The sequence below is a fragment of the Pan paniscus genome, chromosome 6 (assembly GCF_029289425.2).
Source record: "Pan paniscus chromosome 6, NHGRI_mPanPan1-v2.0_pri, whole genome shotgun sequence".
NCBI classification, from domain to species: domain Eukaryota; kingdom Metazoa; phylum Chordata; class Mammalia; order Primates; family Hominidae; genus Pan; species Pan paniscus.
In genome coordinates, this window is record NC_073255.2 from 180,371,522 (window position 1) to 180,391,052 (window position 19,531).

The window sequence follows — 19,531 nt, forward strand, 5'->3', positions numbered from 1 at the left end:
TGACTGAGAAACTGCCTTACAGACCTCCTTCCTCTCTCCATCTACCTCTAAGTCAAATGAAAAGGAATCCAATGAAATTCTCCCAGCTCCCTTAATAAAGATGACTCTCCAGCTCTCATCTTGCTAGGAGAGTGTTCCACTTCTTTTTCCATGAAAAAAAATAATTTATGTTTGTACAGTGCTTAATTTCAAGAAATTTCATAGATATTATTTCATTTGAGGAAGGAGAGAATTGGGGCTGGGTTAGGCCACACAAGCCTGGCTCAATGTCAAGTATTTCCTAAATGGAGCCAGAGGTCTGACTCTAAGCTTTATGTATGATACTGGTTAGATTTTAGAGTTTTTTAGTTTTTCGAGTTGTGGTGGGAGAAGCACTGTAATCATTATTAATATAGCCACCATGAAACATAGATTTAAAATTCCGCTCTGCTAGTTTGAGGTAGCATTAAGATCAGTAGAATGATTTTGAAGGTTTCTGCTTATCAAAGAAATGTTTAAAGAAGCAGAAGTGTGGGTGTGGTGGCTCACACCTGTAATCCCAGCACTTTGGGAGGCTGAGGCGGGTGGATCACCTGAGGTCAGGAGTTTGAGACCAGCCTGGCCAACGTGGTGAAATCCCCTCTCTACTAAAAGTACAAACATTAGCCAGGCGTGGTGGCACACACCTGTAGTCCTAGCTGATTGGGAGCCTGAGGCAGGAGGATCACTTGAACCCAACAGGCAGAGATTGCAGTGAGCTAAGATCACACCACTGTACCCAAGCCTGGTTGACAGAGTGAGACTCCATCTAAAAAAAAAAAAAAAAGAAAATATCTATTTCAAACATCTTTAACAAACAATTTTAAGGTGTCTAGGCTGTCTAAACATTTATTCTAAAGTTCTCTCCACGAAAAACAATCTAGACTTTATAAAAGATTACTAAATCTAACCTATTATAAAAATAGTTAAGTTTATAATACCAAGTTAAATTTTTTAGGATCTATATGTGCTTTTTATGATTGGGACACTTGCATTAAGAATAGTACTGCTTATACAGATTTTTTTAAAGAATTAGACTTATTTCACTACTTTATTTCAAAGATTGATAATACTTTTATTTTGGTGTATTTTTGGCCATATAGAGGATTAATTTAATGGTAAGTTTTAGTCAGAAAACCAACCTCCTATCATATTGTCCTTATAGGAAAATACAATGAACGATATCATGTTGTACTCTTTGATAACATAGTTTTCTAGGAATATTCTGGGTAAAATGGTTTAAATAATTTGGGAGTAAATTTCTTTTGCTGAAGCTTTTAATTTCAACTACTCATGCAGCAAAATATTTTGCCAAAGACCAATGACTTTCAAGTTTAATAGTGGCATTAGGTAAAGCTGAAAATAGGCCTATATTTTGTGAACATAATCACATTATGACTGAACCTCCTTAGACTTCCTTCCCTAGCCTTGTGGCCAGGATATAATTGCATCCTTCATGGGCCATAAGTCCCAGTGCAATGACGGGTAATTGATTTTGATGTGGAGGTTGAGGGGTAAGAGAGGGAGGGCTCCTCCCACACCACATTGCAAGCCTTCCTAAAAATCACCCAGACATCTTTGATGTCCTGAAATCCCTTTCCCCATTACAGCTGACTCCTTCCCAGTAACTCAGGCTTCCTCAGTTAGATGCCTATGCATGATTCTGCTCCTGGACAGGGTCATGTGTTGAGGCAGGCATCTTATGGAGAGAAGGATGTGATGGAGCACTGAGCTTCTCAGGGCTGAGGGTCTGGTATCCGACTCCCCAACATGATATATGGTTGGTCACTAGCAGCGGAACTGTGGCGTCTTCACTAGAGCAGTCCCGCTATGTGCTGGGCATTGGTTCCTGGCTTCATCCTTGCCCAACTCTATTGTCCTCCTACAGATTCTGTGGGTCTTTCCCTAATAAATTATTTTTTCTGTTTAAATAACTCTGAAGGGATGTAAGTTTTAAAAATGTCACCAAAATTCTCATTGGTCTACCCTGTTAACTTCAACTTTACTTCTAAGCCAGTTCTTAGCCTTTCCAGGTACTTTTCTAGTCTTCCCATCTCAGAATTTCCCAACGTACAGGAAAGAGAGCCAGAGGGCAGTTCAGCAAAACAAAATCACATCCATCTCGGGATCCCCAATTTGTCCAGGGACAACAACAGTAGCAAAGATACGAGGTCTGGGAGAGAAACCTTCCCAGAACCCACACAAGCAGAGGTGGAAAAGGTAGACTGGAAACCTGGTTTCTTCTTTTCCTGCTGTTCCAACCAGCAAGCCCCTTGCCCAGGCCCTACCAAATATATACCCATTTTTCTTCCAAGGTGTGTCCTTTCAAGGTATGGGGCCTGCAGTATAAAGCGAGTGATTTTCTTTGCTTAGAACAGCTCCGGGACTTGTGCACTGATTCTGCCTACCAGAAAACATCTGCTATTAATAATGCCCTACTAATAATAGCTTACAGTGCCAGGCTCTGTTCTAAGCATATTTCCTATATTAGCTGTGATTATCACAACCCTGTGAGGCAGGTGCTAATGTCAACTCCAGCTTATCCACTGAAGACTCAGAGGCCCAGAGAGGTTAGAGGAACTTGTCCAAGGTCACAGTCAGGAACTTGAGGGGTCAGAATCCAGATCCAGGTAGCCTGGCTCAATGCCCCTGTGCTACGGCACTGCCACTTTTCTCTCCGAGGCCCAGCCCTGCCTCTACAGGTGCTGTGCTCCAGCAACGTTCAGGTGAGGCACTTTACTTTTCCCTTTGTGATGTGTGCTTTAATGATAATGAGACAAGATGGATTAAATTCACTTTCATGATTGTTTCCCAGAAGGCAGCAACTGCTTTAGGGAGCAGCTGAAGGCTGGAGATAACATGGACCTCTATGGTGAGTCAGTAAGACCCATCAATCAGGCACAGCCAGGGGAGGAGGCAGACACTGCAGGGAAGATGGCCACCAGGAGCAGCTGAGGGATCCAACTGCTGGATTAAGGGAGATTGTGTGGTTAGGAGGCCTCCCGTCCCATTGTAAGATGAAGGAGGTACATTTGTCCATTGTCAGGAGGATCATAGAAAATCTTAATCTCCACTACGTGGGAATGGTACTTCAGAAGCTCTAGGCAAAGACTTAAGTCATTAATAGGCTTAATATAAAGGCTTAGCTGTTACCTACAACTCAGATATCCTGGAGAAATGTTGCCCCCCAAAGGGCTACATAAATATTACTTCTCTCAGTGAGCCTTAGCTTAGATGTGGGAAATGGTCTTATATGCAGAGAAATTTCATTAAATTTTAATAAGTATTTTTCCACATTTACTTCACCTTTTCTTTTTTCCTTGTGGATAGTGGTGTTCTAGTTCCCTCCCTACAGCCCCCTTTTAACTGTCCACTTGTCCAGTTACCCACCTTCTGTAGGAAGTATTCATTGACTGGGAACTGCAAACTCGGTGATCTAGCCACTTCCCCTCAGTTGAAAGTTGCTATGTCAAGAAAAAGAACCTGTGCAATTAGAATAATTGGAACTTTCCTACCTTAAAGATGTTCATATACCTGGGTTCTAAGCATGGGAGATAGTAGCGGTAAGTAATGTATGAGCTCTCTGAGGAGGTAGGTGAAGATGAGATCTGGAACTCAAGGAGGGTTAAATTTAAGCAGAAGCAGGGTAGCCTCTTCCACTGTGAAGGACTGGAGTAATGATTAGAGGGCAGTGACTCTCAACCTTGACTACACCTTAGAATCACCTAAAGGGAGTTGTTGAAAACCCCAGTGCCTGACTTACACCAAGACCAAGTGATATAATTAGGCTTTGTGTCCCCACCCAAATCTCATCTTGAATTGTAATCCCCCAAATCCGCATAATCTCTCCGAGAGAGACCAGATGGAGATAATTGAACCATGGGGGTGGTTTCCCCCATGCTGTTCTCGTGATAGTGAGTGTGTTCTCACAAGATCTGATGGTTTTATAAGGGGCTCTTTCCTCTTCTCTTGGCACTTCTTCCTGCCACCTTATGAAGAAGGTGCCTGCTGCTTCCCCTTCACCTTCCACCATGATTGCAAATTTCCTGAGGCCTCTCCACCCATGCTGGACTGTGAGTCAAATAAACCTCTTTTTTTTTTTTTTGCAAATTACCCAGTCTTGGGCAGCTCTTTATAGCAGTATGAAAATGGAATAATACACCAAGCAAATCAGAATCTCTGGTGTCAGGCTCAGACATTAGTAGTTTTAAAGGTCTTTGGGTGATTCCAGTGTGCAGCCAAGGAAGGAGCCCACTGATATAGCAGTATAGCAGGGCAGCAGAGGAAGAGGCCCGTCTGAGTTTGGATCCTACACAATTATAGTGGCCCTGTTATAGAGTAATGAGATTTGTCTTCAGTAGTATTGAGCACTCACAGATTTGTATTAGAGATGTCAGAAAATAGGATTGAGGTTTGTAAATGGGGTGTGTAGAACACAGACAATGGAGTTGAGAGTGTTGGCTCAAATAATTAAACATTAGTCTGAGAGATCTTGATTTTGAAAGAAAGTGAAGGAGCTTCATTTAGGTGGCAGACAGGTGGAGAGAACATCTGGGCCAAAGGATTGAAGATGTTGATGAAGGTGACAAGGGATGGTCTCAGAGCAAATAAATGAGAGCTGGGAAGTAAGAGGCTGTGGTGAAGAGAGGATTTGGTGAGGCATTGTTTTCAGACCCATGATGGGATTTGTTATAGAAAGACAGCTCGAATCAGTGATGGTCCAGCTGAAGGGTTACAGAAAAAATTTATTCCATGCACACTGTCTTACATATCATTTTGGGTCTGTGTGTATTAATTATGTTTTTTATTTTCTATGTTTTATGATGCTTCAACATCTTGGAGGCCTTGTTGGCCTGGGAGAGACTGCTCCTGTCAGTGCTAACTAGTTCCTAGGTATGCAAACATCTTTAAGAAGAGAAAGTTCCCATTGTTTTAACTGCATAGATTCTGTCCCTATGAAGTGGCAACTTTCAGCTGAAGGGAAGTGGCTAGATCACCAAGAGTTTGCAGTTCCTGGTAAGTGAATACTTTCCCAGGCCTTGGGGTAACTGGACAAGTGGAAATTTAGAAGAAGGGGCAAATGTGTCCCCTGTGAGAATGTCATTAAGATGCAAACCAACCAATCCAGAGCTCATATACTCAGTCACCTCCTTTATCTAACTCTCACATGCCAAGTCAACATTTTCCCCACCCTAATCACCCCAGGGTGAGGTCTTGGACTACTAGATACCACGCATGTCATCCAGAGCCTGCTGAAATTATTCAAACTATCCTATCTTAGACTTCCTTAAGTTTTCTTCTCCACTCACTCATTTCTTCCCATAGAAACCACAATCAAGTCTCTCGGGCATGGTCTTCCCTTTCTCTTTCTGTCTCCTGACAGAAAGAGACAGTATGCCTCTCCATGTGGCCCTGCATGACACAGCTTGCCTCCCCCTCTTAGGAACTGTAATAAACTGTTCTTTCAAAGGCAGCTGTTTCTGTGTCTGTCACTTTACCCTACCTGATTAAAACAAATCTGGGTACAAATCTTGAAACAGTGTTAAATATTTCAGCATTTAAAATGAAAGACAATGTTATTTCCCATTCCAGCAGTTGATTACACAGATTTGAATGGGTTCTCTGTGTTCTTTTAACCCTGGATGGAGTGTGGCAGTCATTATATGATCTCTGGCTAGACAGCATTTCTGTATGTGTGTTTTGTTGTTTGGTCAGTAGACCTTTGCACATGCACTGCTGAGGTTTGTACAGGTGAATTCAGTACTTTCTGGGTTGGAGTAGGCATCTTAAAAGCCATCTTTGGCTCCAGTCATACTATTCTAGAAATCACAGTATCATTTTGGCACTGTTGATTACTCCATCCTTGAAATTCCCTTTCTTGGTTTCCATGACACCACAATATGTTTGATTTTCTTCTACTTCTCTGATTGCTCTTTTAAAAAAAAACTCCGTTGGGTATTCCCCTTCCTCTGCCTATCCTGTATTTTTATTTGAAAAGCATTTATTGAATAACTGACACATACATGTATGTAAGGAAGGTATTCAATGAAAAACATAGGTTTATCCCACCTCTATTCCCCAGTCTCCAAACTTTTACTTTGGCAGAAATATGTGTGTCTTTATCTGCGTGTATACATGCACACATAGAGAACACATAGGAAATATACAGACACATACATGCACATACAATTATATATGTGTGTGTATATATATATGTGTATATGTATGTGTGTGTATATATATGTGTGTGTATGTGTGTGTATATATATATATATATTTGTTTGAGATGGAGTTTCGCTCTTGTTGCCCAGGCTGGAGTGCAACGGTGCAATCTCTGCTCACCGCAACCTCCACCTCCCGGGTTCAAGCGATTATCGTGCCTCAGCCTCCCAAGTAGCTAGAATTACAGGCACGTGTCACCACACCTGACTAATTTTGTATTTTTAGTAGAGACGGGGTTTCTCCATGTTGGTGAGGCTGGTCTTGAACTCCCGACCTCAGGTGATTGGCCTGCCGTGGCCTCCCAAAGTGCTGGGATTACAGGCATGAGCCACTGCGCCCAGCTACAATTAAATATTTTTGCTCATAAATGCTAGCATACCATAAACCTTGATTTATTTACTCATTCATTCAACAATTTTTTAAGACTCTATTCCATGCCAGACACTGATAGGAACTGGGAATACCATGGTGAGTGAAGCAGATGGCCTTTCACAGAGTTTATGTTGGAAGGAATGGGCAATTAGCAGTAGAAATGCAAGTAAGATGATTTCCAGTAATGACAGATGATTAGACATTAAAGCATGATAATGTGAGAGGGGGTGGAGAGGCAACATTACATGGGGTGTTCAACAAAGGCCTCTTTGAGGAGTCAATATTTGAGTTGAGACAGCATCTGAATGACAAAAAGCCAGGTTGGGAAGATCTATGGGAAGAGCATTCCAGGAGTGGAAATAACAAGGGAAAATGTGAGATGTGCCAGAAGACAAGAGTAGAATGAGGGATGACTCCTTAATACACATAATCACATGCTTTGCTTTTTTCATTTAACAACTTTTATGAGACCTGGTTCCACACCTGCCATAGATAAAACTGTTTCATTCTTCTCAGCAGCTGCATAGAATTCCATCACAGGGATAAACCAAAATGCATTTAATTGGTCACATATTGATTGATATTTAAGAAATTACTAGATTTTTGATAATCCAAGTAACGCTGACATGAATATTTTTGAAGATTCATATTTTCCCACAAAGCAAATAAATTTGTAGAGTCAAACCCTGGAAGTAAATTGAAACAAATAATACATGCCATTTATTTTAATTAATATCATCCACTTTCCCTGTATAGAAATTGTATAAATTTATACTCTCATTAATAACATGCAAGAGAGCCTGTTTCACCTTCCTGCTCTGTGTTAGTCATCTTTCAGTGTTGTTAATTTGACAACTTTATAATTTTATTTTGCTTTCTCTTATGAATGAGATTGAAACCTTTCCGCTGTGTAAGGGCTATTTACATTTCCTTTTCTATAAACAGTCTATTCATAACTTTGCCCATTTTTTGGAGTTATCTTTTTCTTATTAATTGTTAAGAGCTCTTTATGTATTAATGAAATGAGCCTCTTTCATTCATTACATGTGAATTTCCAAGTTTTTCTTTTCTCTTTTTGGTTTGCTGAAAGCGGCGTCCCATGGAGAAAGCTTTGGATTATTTTTTACATAATAAATTTCATGTTTTGTGTTATGCTTAGAAAGTCAGTTCATTTTTTTAATGTTAATGCTCCTCAGGGTCTTATCTTGAAGCTGCTCTTCTAACTGCACTTGCTCATTCTGGGAGATCTCGGCCATGCAAATCTCAGATATGCTGGTGACTTCTACCAGCTATGCCAGTTTTTAACATGCTGGTGACTTCTACCAGCCATGCCAATCTCTAACATGCTGGTGAATTCTATCAGCCATGCCAGTCTCTAACATGGGCATTTCTCTACCCAGATTTTCCTGACGCACATCACATAGACTGCTGAGTGTGCTACCCCTTGTCAACATAATCAACAGTGAACTCATCAACTCCACCTTGTCCTTCCCTCACACTGGTTGCTTTCCTTGTGCTCTCCATCTCAGTGAGCCCAATATATCATCTTTTCCAGGACAGAAACCTATCTGTCATCCCTTACAAGGCTTGCAAGACCTGGTTTCTATTTGTTCCTCTAGCACAACCTCTTAATATTTGCAACACACACAGCATCTCTCCCACCCACCTCATCACTACCAGTAATTTGCATAGGTGCTAGGAATACAGTGGCATCTTGATCACTGTTGAATTCTTAACTGTCTAGTTCTTGGCATGGAATTCAATCAACAAGTATTTATTGCAAATATGGATGAATAAATAAATTCTGGAATTTTCCTAGTATAACTTACATTTGTACTTAAGTTTTGTGCCAATTTGTGCTCTTTGACATACTCGATATGTTAGTGTAACATTGTTTAGAAACAGTTATGTCAAGTGAATTTATTTGCTCATTAATTTTTACAAGACAGTGTGGATTATTATTCTTCCTCTTAATGTCTCTTTACTTATCAATGACAGTAAGGTTTCCTTCAAGCTACTGGGGGATTAAAATGCTTTGTGTAATGCTACTCTCTTTTTTGGAGGGAGGGGAAGTTTCACTCTTGTTGCCCAGGCTGGAGTGTGCAGTGGCACAATCTCGGCTCACTCCAACCTCTGTCTCCTGGGTTCAAGCGATTCTCGTGCCTCAGCCTCCCGAATAGCTGTGATCCCAGCTATTCAAGGGAAGAGTGGAGGTTGGGGCAACCGCTAGGAGGCTTTCTCTTTCCTGGATGCAGTCCTTCAGTCCCCTTGTTGGCCTTCCCCATGCAGACCCCTCACGATGGGGAAAACTCTACGGAGCGGAGCGGCCCCCTCTGCCTGGTACGGGCCTGCCATCAGAGCTCGCGCAGATCCCCGCCTGGAGCTTGGCCTGGCCGCCGGCGCCCCAGCACCCTGCTCAGGGCGGCGGTGATCTCGCGGTTGCGCAGGCTGTAGATGAGTGGGTACAGCAGCGGCGTGACGTTGGTGTAGACCAGCGCCAGGGTGCGGTCCAGGCGCGGGGAGTAGCTGGCCCTGGGCCGCACGTACATGAAGGTGGCGCAGCCGTAGTGCAGGAAGGTGACTGCCAGGTGCAAGGCGCAGGTGGAGGCGGCCTTGCCCCGGCCTTTGGGGCAGCGCAGGCGGCGCAGGGCGGCGGCGATGGCGCCATAGGAGACCAGGATGAGCACCGAGGGCAGCAGCAGCAGCACCAGGCAGGCGCCCAGCAGAGGCAGCTCGTCGGCGTAGCTCCGCGTGCAGGCCAGGTGCAGCAGCGCCGTGATGTCGCAGAAGAAGTGCAGCAGCAGGCGGGAGCCGCAGAAAGGCAGGTGGAAGATGGCCACCGTGAGCCCCACGGACACCGCCAGTCCCCCGAGGCAGCAGGCCAGAGCCAGTCGCGCGCACAGCCCGGGGGTCACCACGGCCGCGTAGCGCAGCGGGTGGCAGATGGCCACGTAGCGGTCATAGGCCATGGCGGCCAGCAGGAAGCACTCGGCCCCGCCCAGAGCCACAAACATCTGCATCTGAAAGGCGCAGCTCAGGAAGGAGATAGGGCTGCCCCTGCGGTGGCCCGGCGTGCTCAGGTCGACCAGGGAGCGGGGCACCACCACCAGCGTGTAGCACAGCTCGATGGCTGACAGCTGGCACAGGAAGAGCAGCATGGGCTGCCGGCTTGGCATCGAGGCCACGGCCACCAGGATGAGCAGGTTCCCGCCCAGGGTGGCCAGGTGCACCCCCAGCAGCAAAAGGAAGAGCACGGGTCTCAGGTGCGGGAATTCGGAGAAGCCTTGAAGGAGAAAGCCACAGGGCACGGTGGCATTGCTGGGACTGTCCATGCACGAGCCCGCCCACAGGCACCTGTAGGAGAGAGGCACAGGAGGGCAGAGCTTGTCGGGTACGCATGCTCTGGCCCTGCGCGTGGAGGAGGAGTCGGGTGGAAGGTAGAGGCTGGACCAGGAATGGTGGCTGCAGAGAGGTCGCAACAGTTCATGGGTCCATTCCCAGCCCACCACCCCCAGTCCTCCTCACAAGGAAGTCTTACTGACTTGTTCAGAAAAAGAGTGCAGTTTTTGCTGCCTCCTGGACAAGAATTCCTATAGCTGCCTTCTCAACGTGCTCTTTCAAAAGAAGCCTGGATTTTAGCTCATGTGCCTCTATAGTCCAGTTATTATTTTGTGGGTCCTATAGGGCTGTGAGTATTGTGTCTGCAGCAGTCTTGAGACCACCATGGCAGGAAATGTCTTTAGTTCCTGCTTCTGTCTTCTCCTGCCTGCCCTGTTCTGTCATTTCTAAGTTGCCTTCTGTGATGTATCACAGAATCACAAAAACACAATGCAGGTGAGGGCCTTAGGGACCATCTCATGTAACTTCCTAATTTTAAGGAGGAAAATAAAGTTCAGGTTGGAGGGAAAGGGGATTGTTGAAGGACGTATTGCTCACAGGAAGTTAGGAACGGAATCTGCATTCTGAGGCTGAATCCAAAACTTTCTATGACCCAGGTCCTGAAAAAAGGTCACTCAGATCAAGATAATCCACATTTGTTTAGTTTTAAGTAGACACCCAGATCTGTGCCAGGCTCTGGGGCAGGCACTAAAGCAGCAGAACATGCTTTGTGGGAGGGCTTCCCTGGGTGCATCAGGAACAATATGTCCCTAACATTTTTATTAATGCTTTGTCAACGTGAGAAAAGGGACGTGTATTTGTTCTAACTTGACTTTTAGTTAGCAGTACATTCCAAATTTGCCATCAGAACACAGTTTCGTTCTAAGCATTATACGGTGACTCATTTGCAAGTAACATTTGGAAAACAGTGACAGTGTGCAGGTCAGCTGCATTTCTCATAATCCTTTGGGATGGAAGAACCAGGAGGTGGAAAGAGATTTGAGGCCATGCAAGCTGGAGGAGGAGGTTTAATTTTTCCAATCGATATTAATGAGCTCTCTCTTTTATTAATTTTTAATTTTAAATGTAAGCTCAACTATTTGCTCTTAAAATCACTGTTAATCAATGTTGGAAGTGGAATTTCTTCATAGTTGTTATATCCTAGAGTAAAAGAGCAATAAACCCGGGTCAAAGGGCAACAGGAAAATCAGATGAAAGAACTGGAAGGAATGCAAAGAGGGGCTTTTGCTAATACTTTTTTTTTTTTTTTTTTTGAGACAAGGTCTCAGACTGCTGCCCAGTCTGGAGTGCAATGGCACCATGATGGCTCACTGCAGCCTCGAACCCCCCCGCTAAAGAAATCCTCCCACTCCAGTCTCCTGAGTAGCTGGGACTACAGGCACACACCACCATGCCCAGCTAACATGATGGGGTTTCACCCTGTTGCCCAGGCTGATCTCAAACTACTGAGCTCAACAATCCATCTGCCTTGGACTCCTAAAGTGCTGGGATTACAGGTGTGAGCCACCATGCCCTGCAAAATACCTCTTTTTGAGAGGAGAATTCTAAGGGTTTTTATTTCTCCGTGTCACTCTGTGCTCTTCCTCATCCTGTCTGAGGGCAGCACTTTCAAATGGATGTTTTCAGTCTTCTAATGGAAGAGTAGGGTTGGGTTTTGGGTAGGTCTGAGGGAGGTGGATTCATTTCCCATCTGTTTTAGATCATTCAATTTTCAGTTTTTGGCCACCCTTCATGCTGTTGAGCAAATGCAACAAACCTGTGTTGAGTGCCTCCTTTTTGCCAATTATCGTTTGCTATGAACATGAGAGAGAGGCCTGGCTTTCTTGGAGGATTCCTGAAGTGCCAGGACAGCTCTCTTCTCTCCGCCTCTGCTCTGTTCTCTACTTCTTCCTCTTCATCTCCTTAGAGAAGCGTGATGAGCACAAGGGAATGCAGAAGAAAAAAAAAAACAGAAATATTCCAGTTCTTCCTCCAGGTTCATACCACACAGAAATGTAAACGACAAGCAAGTCCCATTGATGGCACCAATACCTAGCAGCTCAAGGTACATCGTGTTTTAAAAACATTCGTGTGGAAGTTAAAACAAGTTGAACTCAGAAGAAGTAAAAAGCAGAACAGAGGATAGTAGGGGTTGGGAGGTAGGGGGAAGGGGGCTAGGGACAGATCCTTTGTTAAAGGATACAAAATTACAGCTAAATAGAATTTCTTATGTTCTACAGCATTGGAGGATGACTGTGATTAACAATTTTATATAGTTTCAAAAGGTTGGAAGGAGGATATTGAATGTTCACAACACAAATAAATGATACATGCTTGAGATGATGGATATACAATATCACTATACATTATATGTATCAAAACATCGCTAAGTTCCCCATAAAAATGTGTAATTATTTGTCAATTACACAATAAAATTTAAAAAAAGGTGCTCTAAAGCAAGTCAAAGGGGCTAATTAAATGGAAAAGAGACTAAGGCGTGTTTCTGCTCTTAGAGTTTTTAGGAGGTATTGTCACAAATTCTAGGAATGTATGTTTCAGAGTCTTTTCTCTGGGAGAGGGAGGGAGAACAGATACTTTCAAAGCTTCAGTGATTCAAATCCAACTCTACCCTAGGAGGGGAAGTTACAGAGAGAGAAGAAAACTCCACAAGGCCTGCCTAAGCCACCTTCCTCCCCCAGGGAGAAGGCAGATGTTCTTACTCTTCCGAGTGATGAATAACATCAGCTGTAACAGCTAACATTTAAGAGACTGCCAGGCAATGCTCACGAGGACTTTGCAAATTTAATTTACTTATTCTTAGTGACAGTGCAATAAGGTAAGTGGACTCTCTCCATACCCATGTTATAGATGAGGAAATTGAGGCCTAAGGAAATGAAACATCATCTAGCTAATTAACAGTATAGCCAGATTTATACCCAAGCAATCTAGCCCCCAATAGTCCATAGTCTTATCCACTATATAGTCGTCCTTATTTATACCTTTTCCAAAACATCCTTCCCTCATGAGACACATCTTACCCTTCTTTTCATATCTCCCACCTTCTGCAGAAGAGAAATCACCCACAGTCTCTAGGCATTTCTGTCCTCAGATTTCCCTTTGTTGACATTCTTCTTGAGGACATGTGGATGTGAGCAGCAATGCAGATAATCTAAGATAGCAAATCTAAAAATAATTTCTCCTTAGCTTTGACATTCATTGCTGCTATTGTTATTGTTCCGGCAGATTCACTTTTTTAATTGGGTAAGACTCCACGGAGCACCCACAGAGTCATGGCTGGCTGGTGGCCCAGGACATCTGGATGTGGCTGAGAGCCTTGCTGGGCTGGAGATGCAGATCTGAGATTTGATTTTTTGCTGTATAGAATAATTAAAATTATCTGCAATCATGATGTTTTTAATCGGCCATTTCAAGAGTCAATGGAAGCACCCCTAAAGGGTGGATGTGGGATGGGAGATGTGAGAGCTAGACCAGTCAGCCCCTTTCAGGTTTTGAGGATTCCATAGAATGCTGAACTGGAATGGAGCTTAAAGGTCAAACATTCTAGGCCTTCATGTGAGGTCCAGATATGTCACTAATCAGACTTGGATCTCACCATGGTCTTTTAGCAGGAGAACTGGACTAGAGCCTGGTTCTCACACCTCTGGCTGAATGGTTCCATTTCTGTAAGAATTGTCTTCCAGAGTAGACCTGAGCTTACTGATCTAGTATTATAGTTTACAAAAGCACCAAACGAGAGGTCACAGCAGAATTTTATCATTGTCCTATAGTAGTTTAGGATAAAATTTTATCATTTCCCTGATCTGGTAAGAAGTTAAACTTAGAAGATTATGAATATGCCTGGATTTCTTAACCTCATTTAATAACTCTTCATAGGCTTCTGGTCTATGAATTTATATAAATTATTCTGGAACTCATTTTTATCCAGTGATTCCTTTTAGGAATAACACACTATACATTCTTTTTTTTTTTTTTTTTTAGCCTTAGTCCTTAGTGAAGTAAAAGGAGTCTCCATAGTTTATATTTCTGCTTTGTTGTTTATAGTTTATATTTCTGCTTTGTTGTTTTCTTAATGCTTGATGTGGGGAAGGGGCAAGGTAATAAACTCTTCCAAAGTCTCAGACTCCTCACTGATTCAACAAAGGGTAACAAAAGAGGCTTGATGATGGATGATTCCATAGAAATAACATGTACAAATTTCTGGTACAGACCTGATACATAGTAGGTGCACAAAAACACTGAAAGCATTTTTACTTTTATCCTTTATTACTTGACAGGCTTAGGTCATATTTTCTCTGAGTATTCTCCCTCCCACCATGGAACTCTCCATAAGCGTGCTGTTTCAGGGGATTACCTAGTGCCTTTTCTCTTTCTGAGGTGCAAGAAGTAAAGTGAGTGTATATCTGGGTGTGGGAACCTTATGAGGAGATGAGTAGACATAGATGTAGGGAAGTCTGTCTGTCTATCTGTCTGTCTGTCTTCTATCTATCCACCTATTTCTATCTTTCCACTTATTTTCCCTCCTGCACTTCCTACTGTCTTTCTGAGACTGTACAAGCTATGGAAGAAGACATCACTAGATTAAAATCCTGGCTTAATCACTTATGTGCCATATTGACTTTGGTTGATGTACTCAATTTCCATGATCCTCAGTCTCTACATCTAAATGGAGATAATGATGCCTAATTCATAGGGTTGCTGTGAGAATCAGGCATATTATAAAGAAAGCCCATTACATAGTACCAGGCATGAAGAAGCTAACAAAAGGTGGTTTCTAATCATTTCATTTGACTACTCTGTCTTCTACAATGTCATGTCAGTCTTTGTGCTCCCTCTGCATAGCAGCCAACAACTGCAATTACTGTAATGCCTCCTTTCCCTACATCATACAGGCCTTTTTCTTGGTTTATGACAGATAACTTGAAAATAATTAATTTACATATATTTGCATTATATATGTTAAATTTAAATTTATTTTATAAAAGAAAACTCATTTACTATTCTTCTTGTTTTTTTTTTTTTTTGCTGTCATGCAAACTTCCACATTTTTTAGTGTTTTTTTTTTCCTCATCAATTTGGTAATTCCTTTACTGAAAGGAGGTAAATGTCATCTCTGGATTTATCAACTTCACTGTGTTGTCCCTCCCCAACCTTTTATGATCTCAGCCTCCATCGCTGGGATATGTGTTATTTGCCTGCATGGTGTTTCTGTCTTGTGAGCCAGTTCCTTTTACATGATAAAGCCGCCTACTGAATCTGTGATGACTAAATTTGGTATGAGATCTTGTCAAGGTCTTTTGAAAGTCTAAATAAAAGAAACCCTCTGTTAGTTTCTTGTTGGCTTCTTTCTCTCTCAAAAGCATTTAACTATTAACAGATTCAATAGGGAATGTTTTCCTTACACAAACATTCTTGCTTTTCCCCCTTTATGGTGTTTTCTGAAGTGTTTAGTGATCCTGCACGTTATACAAATGAGATATCCTGGGTAGCTGTGGCATCAGCCCTGGAGCCCTTCTTTAACATGATGGTTACATGGGCAGTCTTTTAGTCTGCTAGTTCTGGGTCAGTATGCGACCTTTGTTTTTGCCTTTTGACCAACACATTCCCCTCAAGCTTCCTGACAAGTCATAATTACCAGTCTCGGCAACATGTGCACCTGTGTTTAGACCTCCTGAATAGTTGCCACTGTCAGTTCTCTTTTCTGCAGAAGTCAATGATGGGATCAGGGCTTTGAGGAAAGCATCATTTCAGGCTCCCTGGTCTCTTTTATTTTCATCTGGAGAGGAGCTTTGAACCAGGAAAATCTAGGAGTCCTGCTGATATTAGAGCTGACTTTGATGCTTAAAAAAAAAAAAAATCCCTACTTCAATGAGGCAGTACCCGTTTTAACTAATGTCTGTAACTCAGGCTTCTGCCAGAGGACGAGGGATAAGCTTCAAAAATGAGCACTTGAATGTTCCACATCAAAATTATCTGGTGGAGGGACTGTCCCAGTTCTGGTGCTGTGAAGGTCAACTTCATCACACACAGATGCATGATATTGTACTTTCACATTTTGAAAATGACCCTAGGCCTGAGGATTAGTTACTTTATCTACTTGAGAAATATTAGCATTTAATAGGGAAGCTAGTTTGTTTTCAAAATTTGTTTCTAAAAATAACTATCATTTTCCATGAAGTTGGTTTTAGTAGACTTGAAAATACTTTAAACTTCTAAACATCATTTTGTGCTGCAAAACAGCAAGTGATCTCCCTCGAAAACCCAGCAAGACCCTCCTTCTAAAAGATGTTTTTCTGTTTCTTGCTGGCCATAGATGAGAGCTGGAATGAAGTACCAGGGCAAAGGAGCTGCCTGGATGAGGAAACCAAGGCTATCTCAGTACTGCCAAGGTGTTTTCATCATTCATCAAAATGCAAAAGTAAACACTGGTGAGAAAAATGATGTTGATCTCCCAGGCAAGCCACTTTCCAGGAGTGTGGCTGATTATTTTCAAATGCTGCATCGGAAAGTTGCAGGCCCCTTGGAAAATCTGTCACCCCTGAGAGTGATGTGAGTGATTTTGGCTTCGGGGGCTCTTTCCAACGGGATCATTTCCCTGCCATCCAATTGCCTGCCTTAGTGTTTCCAGAATAGATCCCTGTGGTTGCTGAGAAAGAGCAATAAATGCCTAAATGATTCAGGAGGCCCGAGGCTGGGCTCTGAGGGGGGCCCAGTCTCATCAGTGGGGAGTCTCTTCAGTGGCGGATCCTGTTATTGATGTGGTCTGGGGCCTGGGGATTTTGTTCTTTGACCAAGACAAAGGAGTAATACATGGAGACTTTCCTTCCTAGGCTTTGTCTGAGGTCAAATATTTGTTCTCCTATGGAGCTGAAAAATAATCAAGGATATCATCTTCTTGAATATTCTCTATTCTGCTTCTAAGAGTTGAAGAAATAATATTTTCCTCAATTCTATTTTTACAGATTATTCTACAGAAACAACACATCACTGGATGCTTCTCACCATGCAATCCTCTGTGCACTTGAGAAGAAGACAAGACTCTCCTATTTTTAGATGGGAAAGCTGAGGCAAAACGGATGCACTTGGGCAAAATCATTTGATAAAAATGGAAGCTGAACCTCCAAGTCCTGGCATCGGTAGCTGCCTCATGTTCCTCCCGCCTCACTCCACCTCAGTGTACCCGCGACTGGAGGGTGCCACAGGCTGGAGCACACAAAACACTGTGTGCTTCGTGATTCTGATGTGGGGCGCCAGATCCGGTGGAAGGAGGGTGGCTGCGTGGGAACAGATGCTCGTGTCACAAGGAGTTGTCTCTTGTGGGCAAAGCAAGCTGGAAGGTGTTTCGATTTCTTTATTTTCATGCTCTACTCTTGGTGCTTCCTTCTCCTTTGCCCACCAATCCCCCCAATGCCAGGCTTCTCCTTACCTGGGTGCAGAGAGAGGAACAACTTGGAGGTGGGCGGAGAGGGACTCAGTTCATGGTGCTTGGAGGTGGGAGAGCTCCCAGGCAAAATAGAGAGGAGACTGTGGAGATGCCGTGGGCAGGTGTGGAGGAGAGGGAGAGGTTGAACGGTGAAAAACAAGAGATGGAGAGTCTGGGAGAAGGGTGAGCAGCCAGAATGGGGATTTCCACAGTAGCTTCTGATGAGCTATGTCTGGTCAGAACTATAACCTTAGCTTTCTTTATTTCCCTGGAGGGGTGGGGAGATAGGAAGGAGAGGAGTATACTAGTCTCTTCCAAAGGGAGGGCCAGAGCAAAAGCGTCCTGTGATTAATTACTCACCACAAAATCCCTCTTCAAGGCTGGAGACCTAGGAGGGGCTTGGCACACAGACAACTCCTCTGCAGCTGTCCAGAGAAAAACAGCTCTTCCCATCTCAAGCCGCCCACCTGCCCAGTGTGCTGTCTGTCCCACTGGTCACACACTTTCCCTAGAGTGCTTCTTGCTTCTCTCACAGCAATTCCCACCTCCGCATGCTGGACCAGGCGGCCCCCTCTAGATCCCATGGTGAAGCATCAGGTGCCCACAGGTCTAAGATGTCTTCATTTGTTCAATGGCTAGAGCAGGCAGCTGGCTGTCCAGATGCATGAATGAATTCCCTAACTCTCACATGTCTGCAGAAAACTGCTGTAGGAAGCCTGCACCAGTGGATTGCCATTCGGGCAGATCCTCTCAACTTTGAGAGCTTAAGGCTTGCTTTTGAGTATGTGATTATGATCCTGCCTGTGTGTATGTATGTCAGAATCATAGAACTCTAGAGGTCATGTTTTAATTAATTTATTCATTCATTGATTCATTAACAAATGCTTATTGAGTACCTACTATGTGTCAGGCTGTGATCTGGATACTGAGGCACAGATCAGTGAGCAAAACAGACCAAAAGCTCTGTCATCATGAAGCTTATATTCTAGAGAGAAGAGATATACTATCATCAAATTAAGTCAGTTATGTAGCATATTAGAAAGTGATAAGTCCAGTGGGGTAAAATAAAGGAGGATGATGGGGAACGTGAGGGGCGGCATGCAATTTTAAATAGAATGTTTGAGGAAGGCTTTCATGGGAAAGTGATATTTGGTGCAAAACGTGAAGGCGGTAAAGAGGTGAATTATGTGGCTATGTTGGGGATGGACATTACAGGCAGAAGAATTAGTTAGTCGGGGCTCTGAGCAGGGAGCAGGTCTGGCATGTTCCCATCCCAGCAAGTAGGCCAGTGTGGCTCTGGTGGAGTAAGCAAGGATGGAATTGCAGCAGGTGAGTCCAGAAGAGTGATAATGGACAGCCAGTTGGGGGTGCCTTCCAGGTGATTGTGGGAACTAGGCTTTATTCTGAGTGCGATGGGTAGCCACTTGGGGCTTTCAGGACAGGATGGTAAAAAAAGGATCATGCTGCCTGCTGTGTTGGGAACAGACTGTATGGGACCAGGTGAAAGCAAAGCAGTCAGCCTCAAATAATTCGGGTGAGGGAAAATGTGACTTGAATAAGATTCACTGTAGAAGTGGTGAGATATAAGTGGATTCTGGATATAATAAAAATATAGAGCCAGCAGGATTTTCTGATGGATTAGCTAAGGAATGTAAAGAAATAGAGGAGTCAGAGTGACTTTTTTTTTCCCTGAGCAACAGGAAGTGGAGAGGTACCATTACCTGAAAGGAGGAAAGCCTCAGGTAGAGAAAGTTTTAGAGGAGGTAAGATCAGAGGTTTAGTGCAAGACATGCTAAGTTTGAGATGTCTATTAGATACCCAAGTGGATCTGTCTAATGGGTATTTAGACAGATCCACTTGGATATCTGTCTCAATGGACATGTGATCTACATGTAGTTCACAGGATAAGTCCAGTTTAGAGTACCAATTTGAAGTCATCAAATGTAGGTGGCATTTAAAGTGGTAAAACTGGACTGAGCACAGTGGCTCATGCCTGTAACCCCTGCATTTTGGGAGGCTGAGGTGGGTGGATAACTTGAGGTCAGGAGTTCGAGACCAGCCTGGCCAACATGGTGAAACCCTATCTCTACTAAAAATACA

General features: G+C 43.3%; 1 protein-coding gene across 1 annotated transcript; it reads right to left on the reverse strand.

Annotated features, from left to right (window-relative positions):
• Positions 1 to 8,838: 8,838 nt before the first annotated feature.
• On the reverse strand, positions 8,839 to 10,044 carry LOC100981101 (olfactory receptor 10AC1). The gene has a single exon (XM_003820531.6). It carries the CDS (start codon positions 9,942 to 9,944, stop codon positions 8,967 to 8,969), a length of 978 nt encoding a protein of 325 aa, XP_003820579.3. The 5' UTR covers positions 9,945 to 10,044; the 3' UTR covers positions 8,839 to 8,966.
• Between the last annotated feature and the right edge of the window lie 9,487 nt (positions 10,045 to 19,531).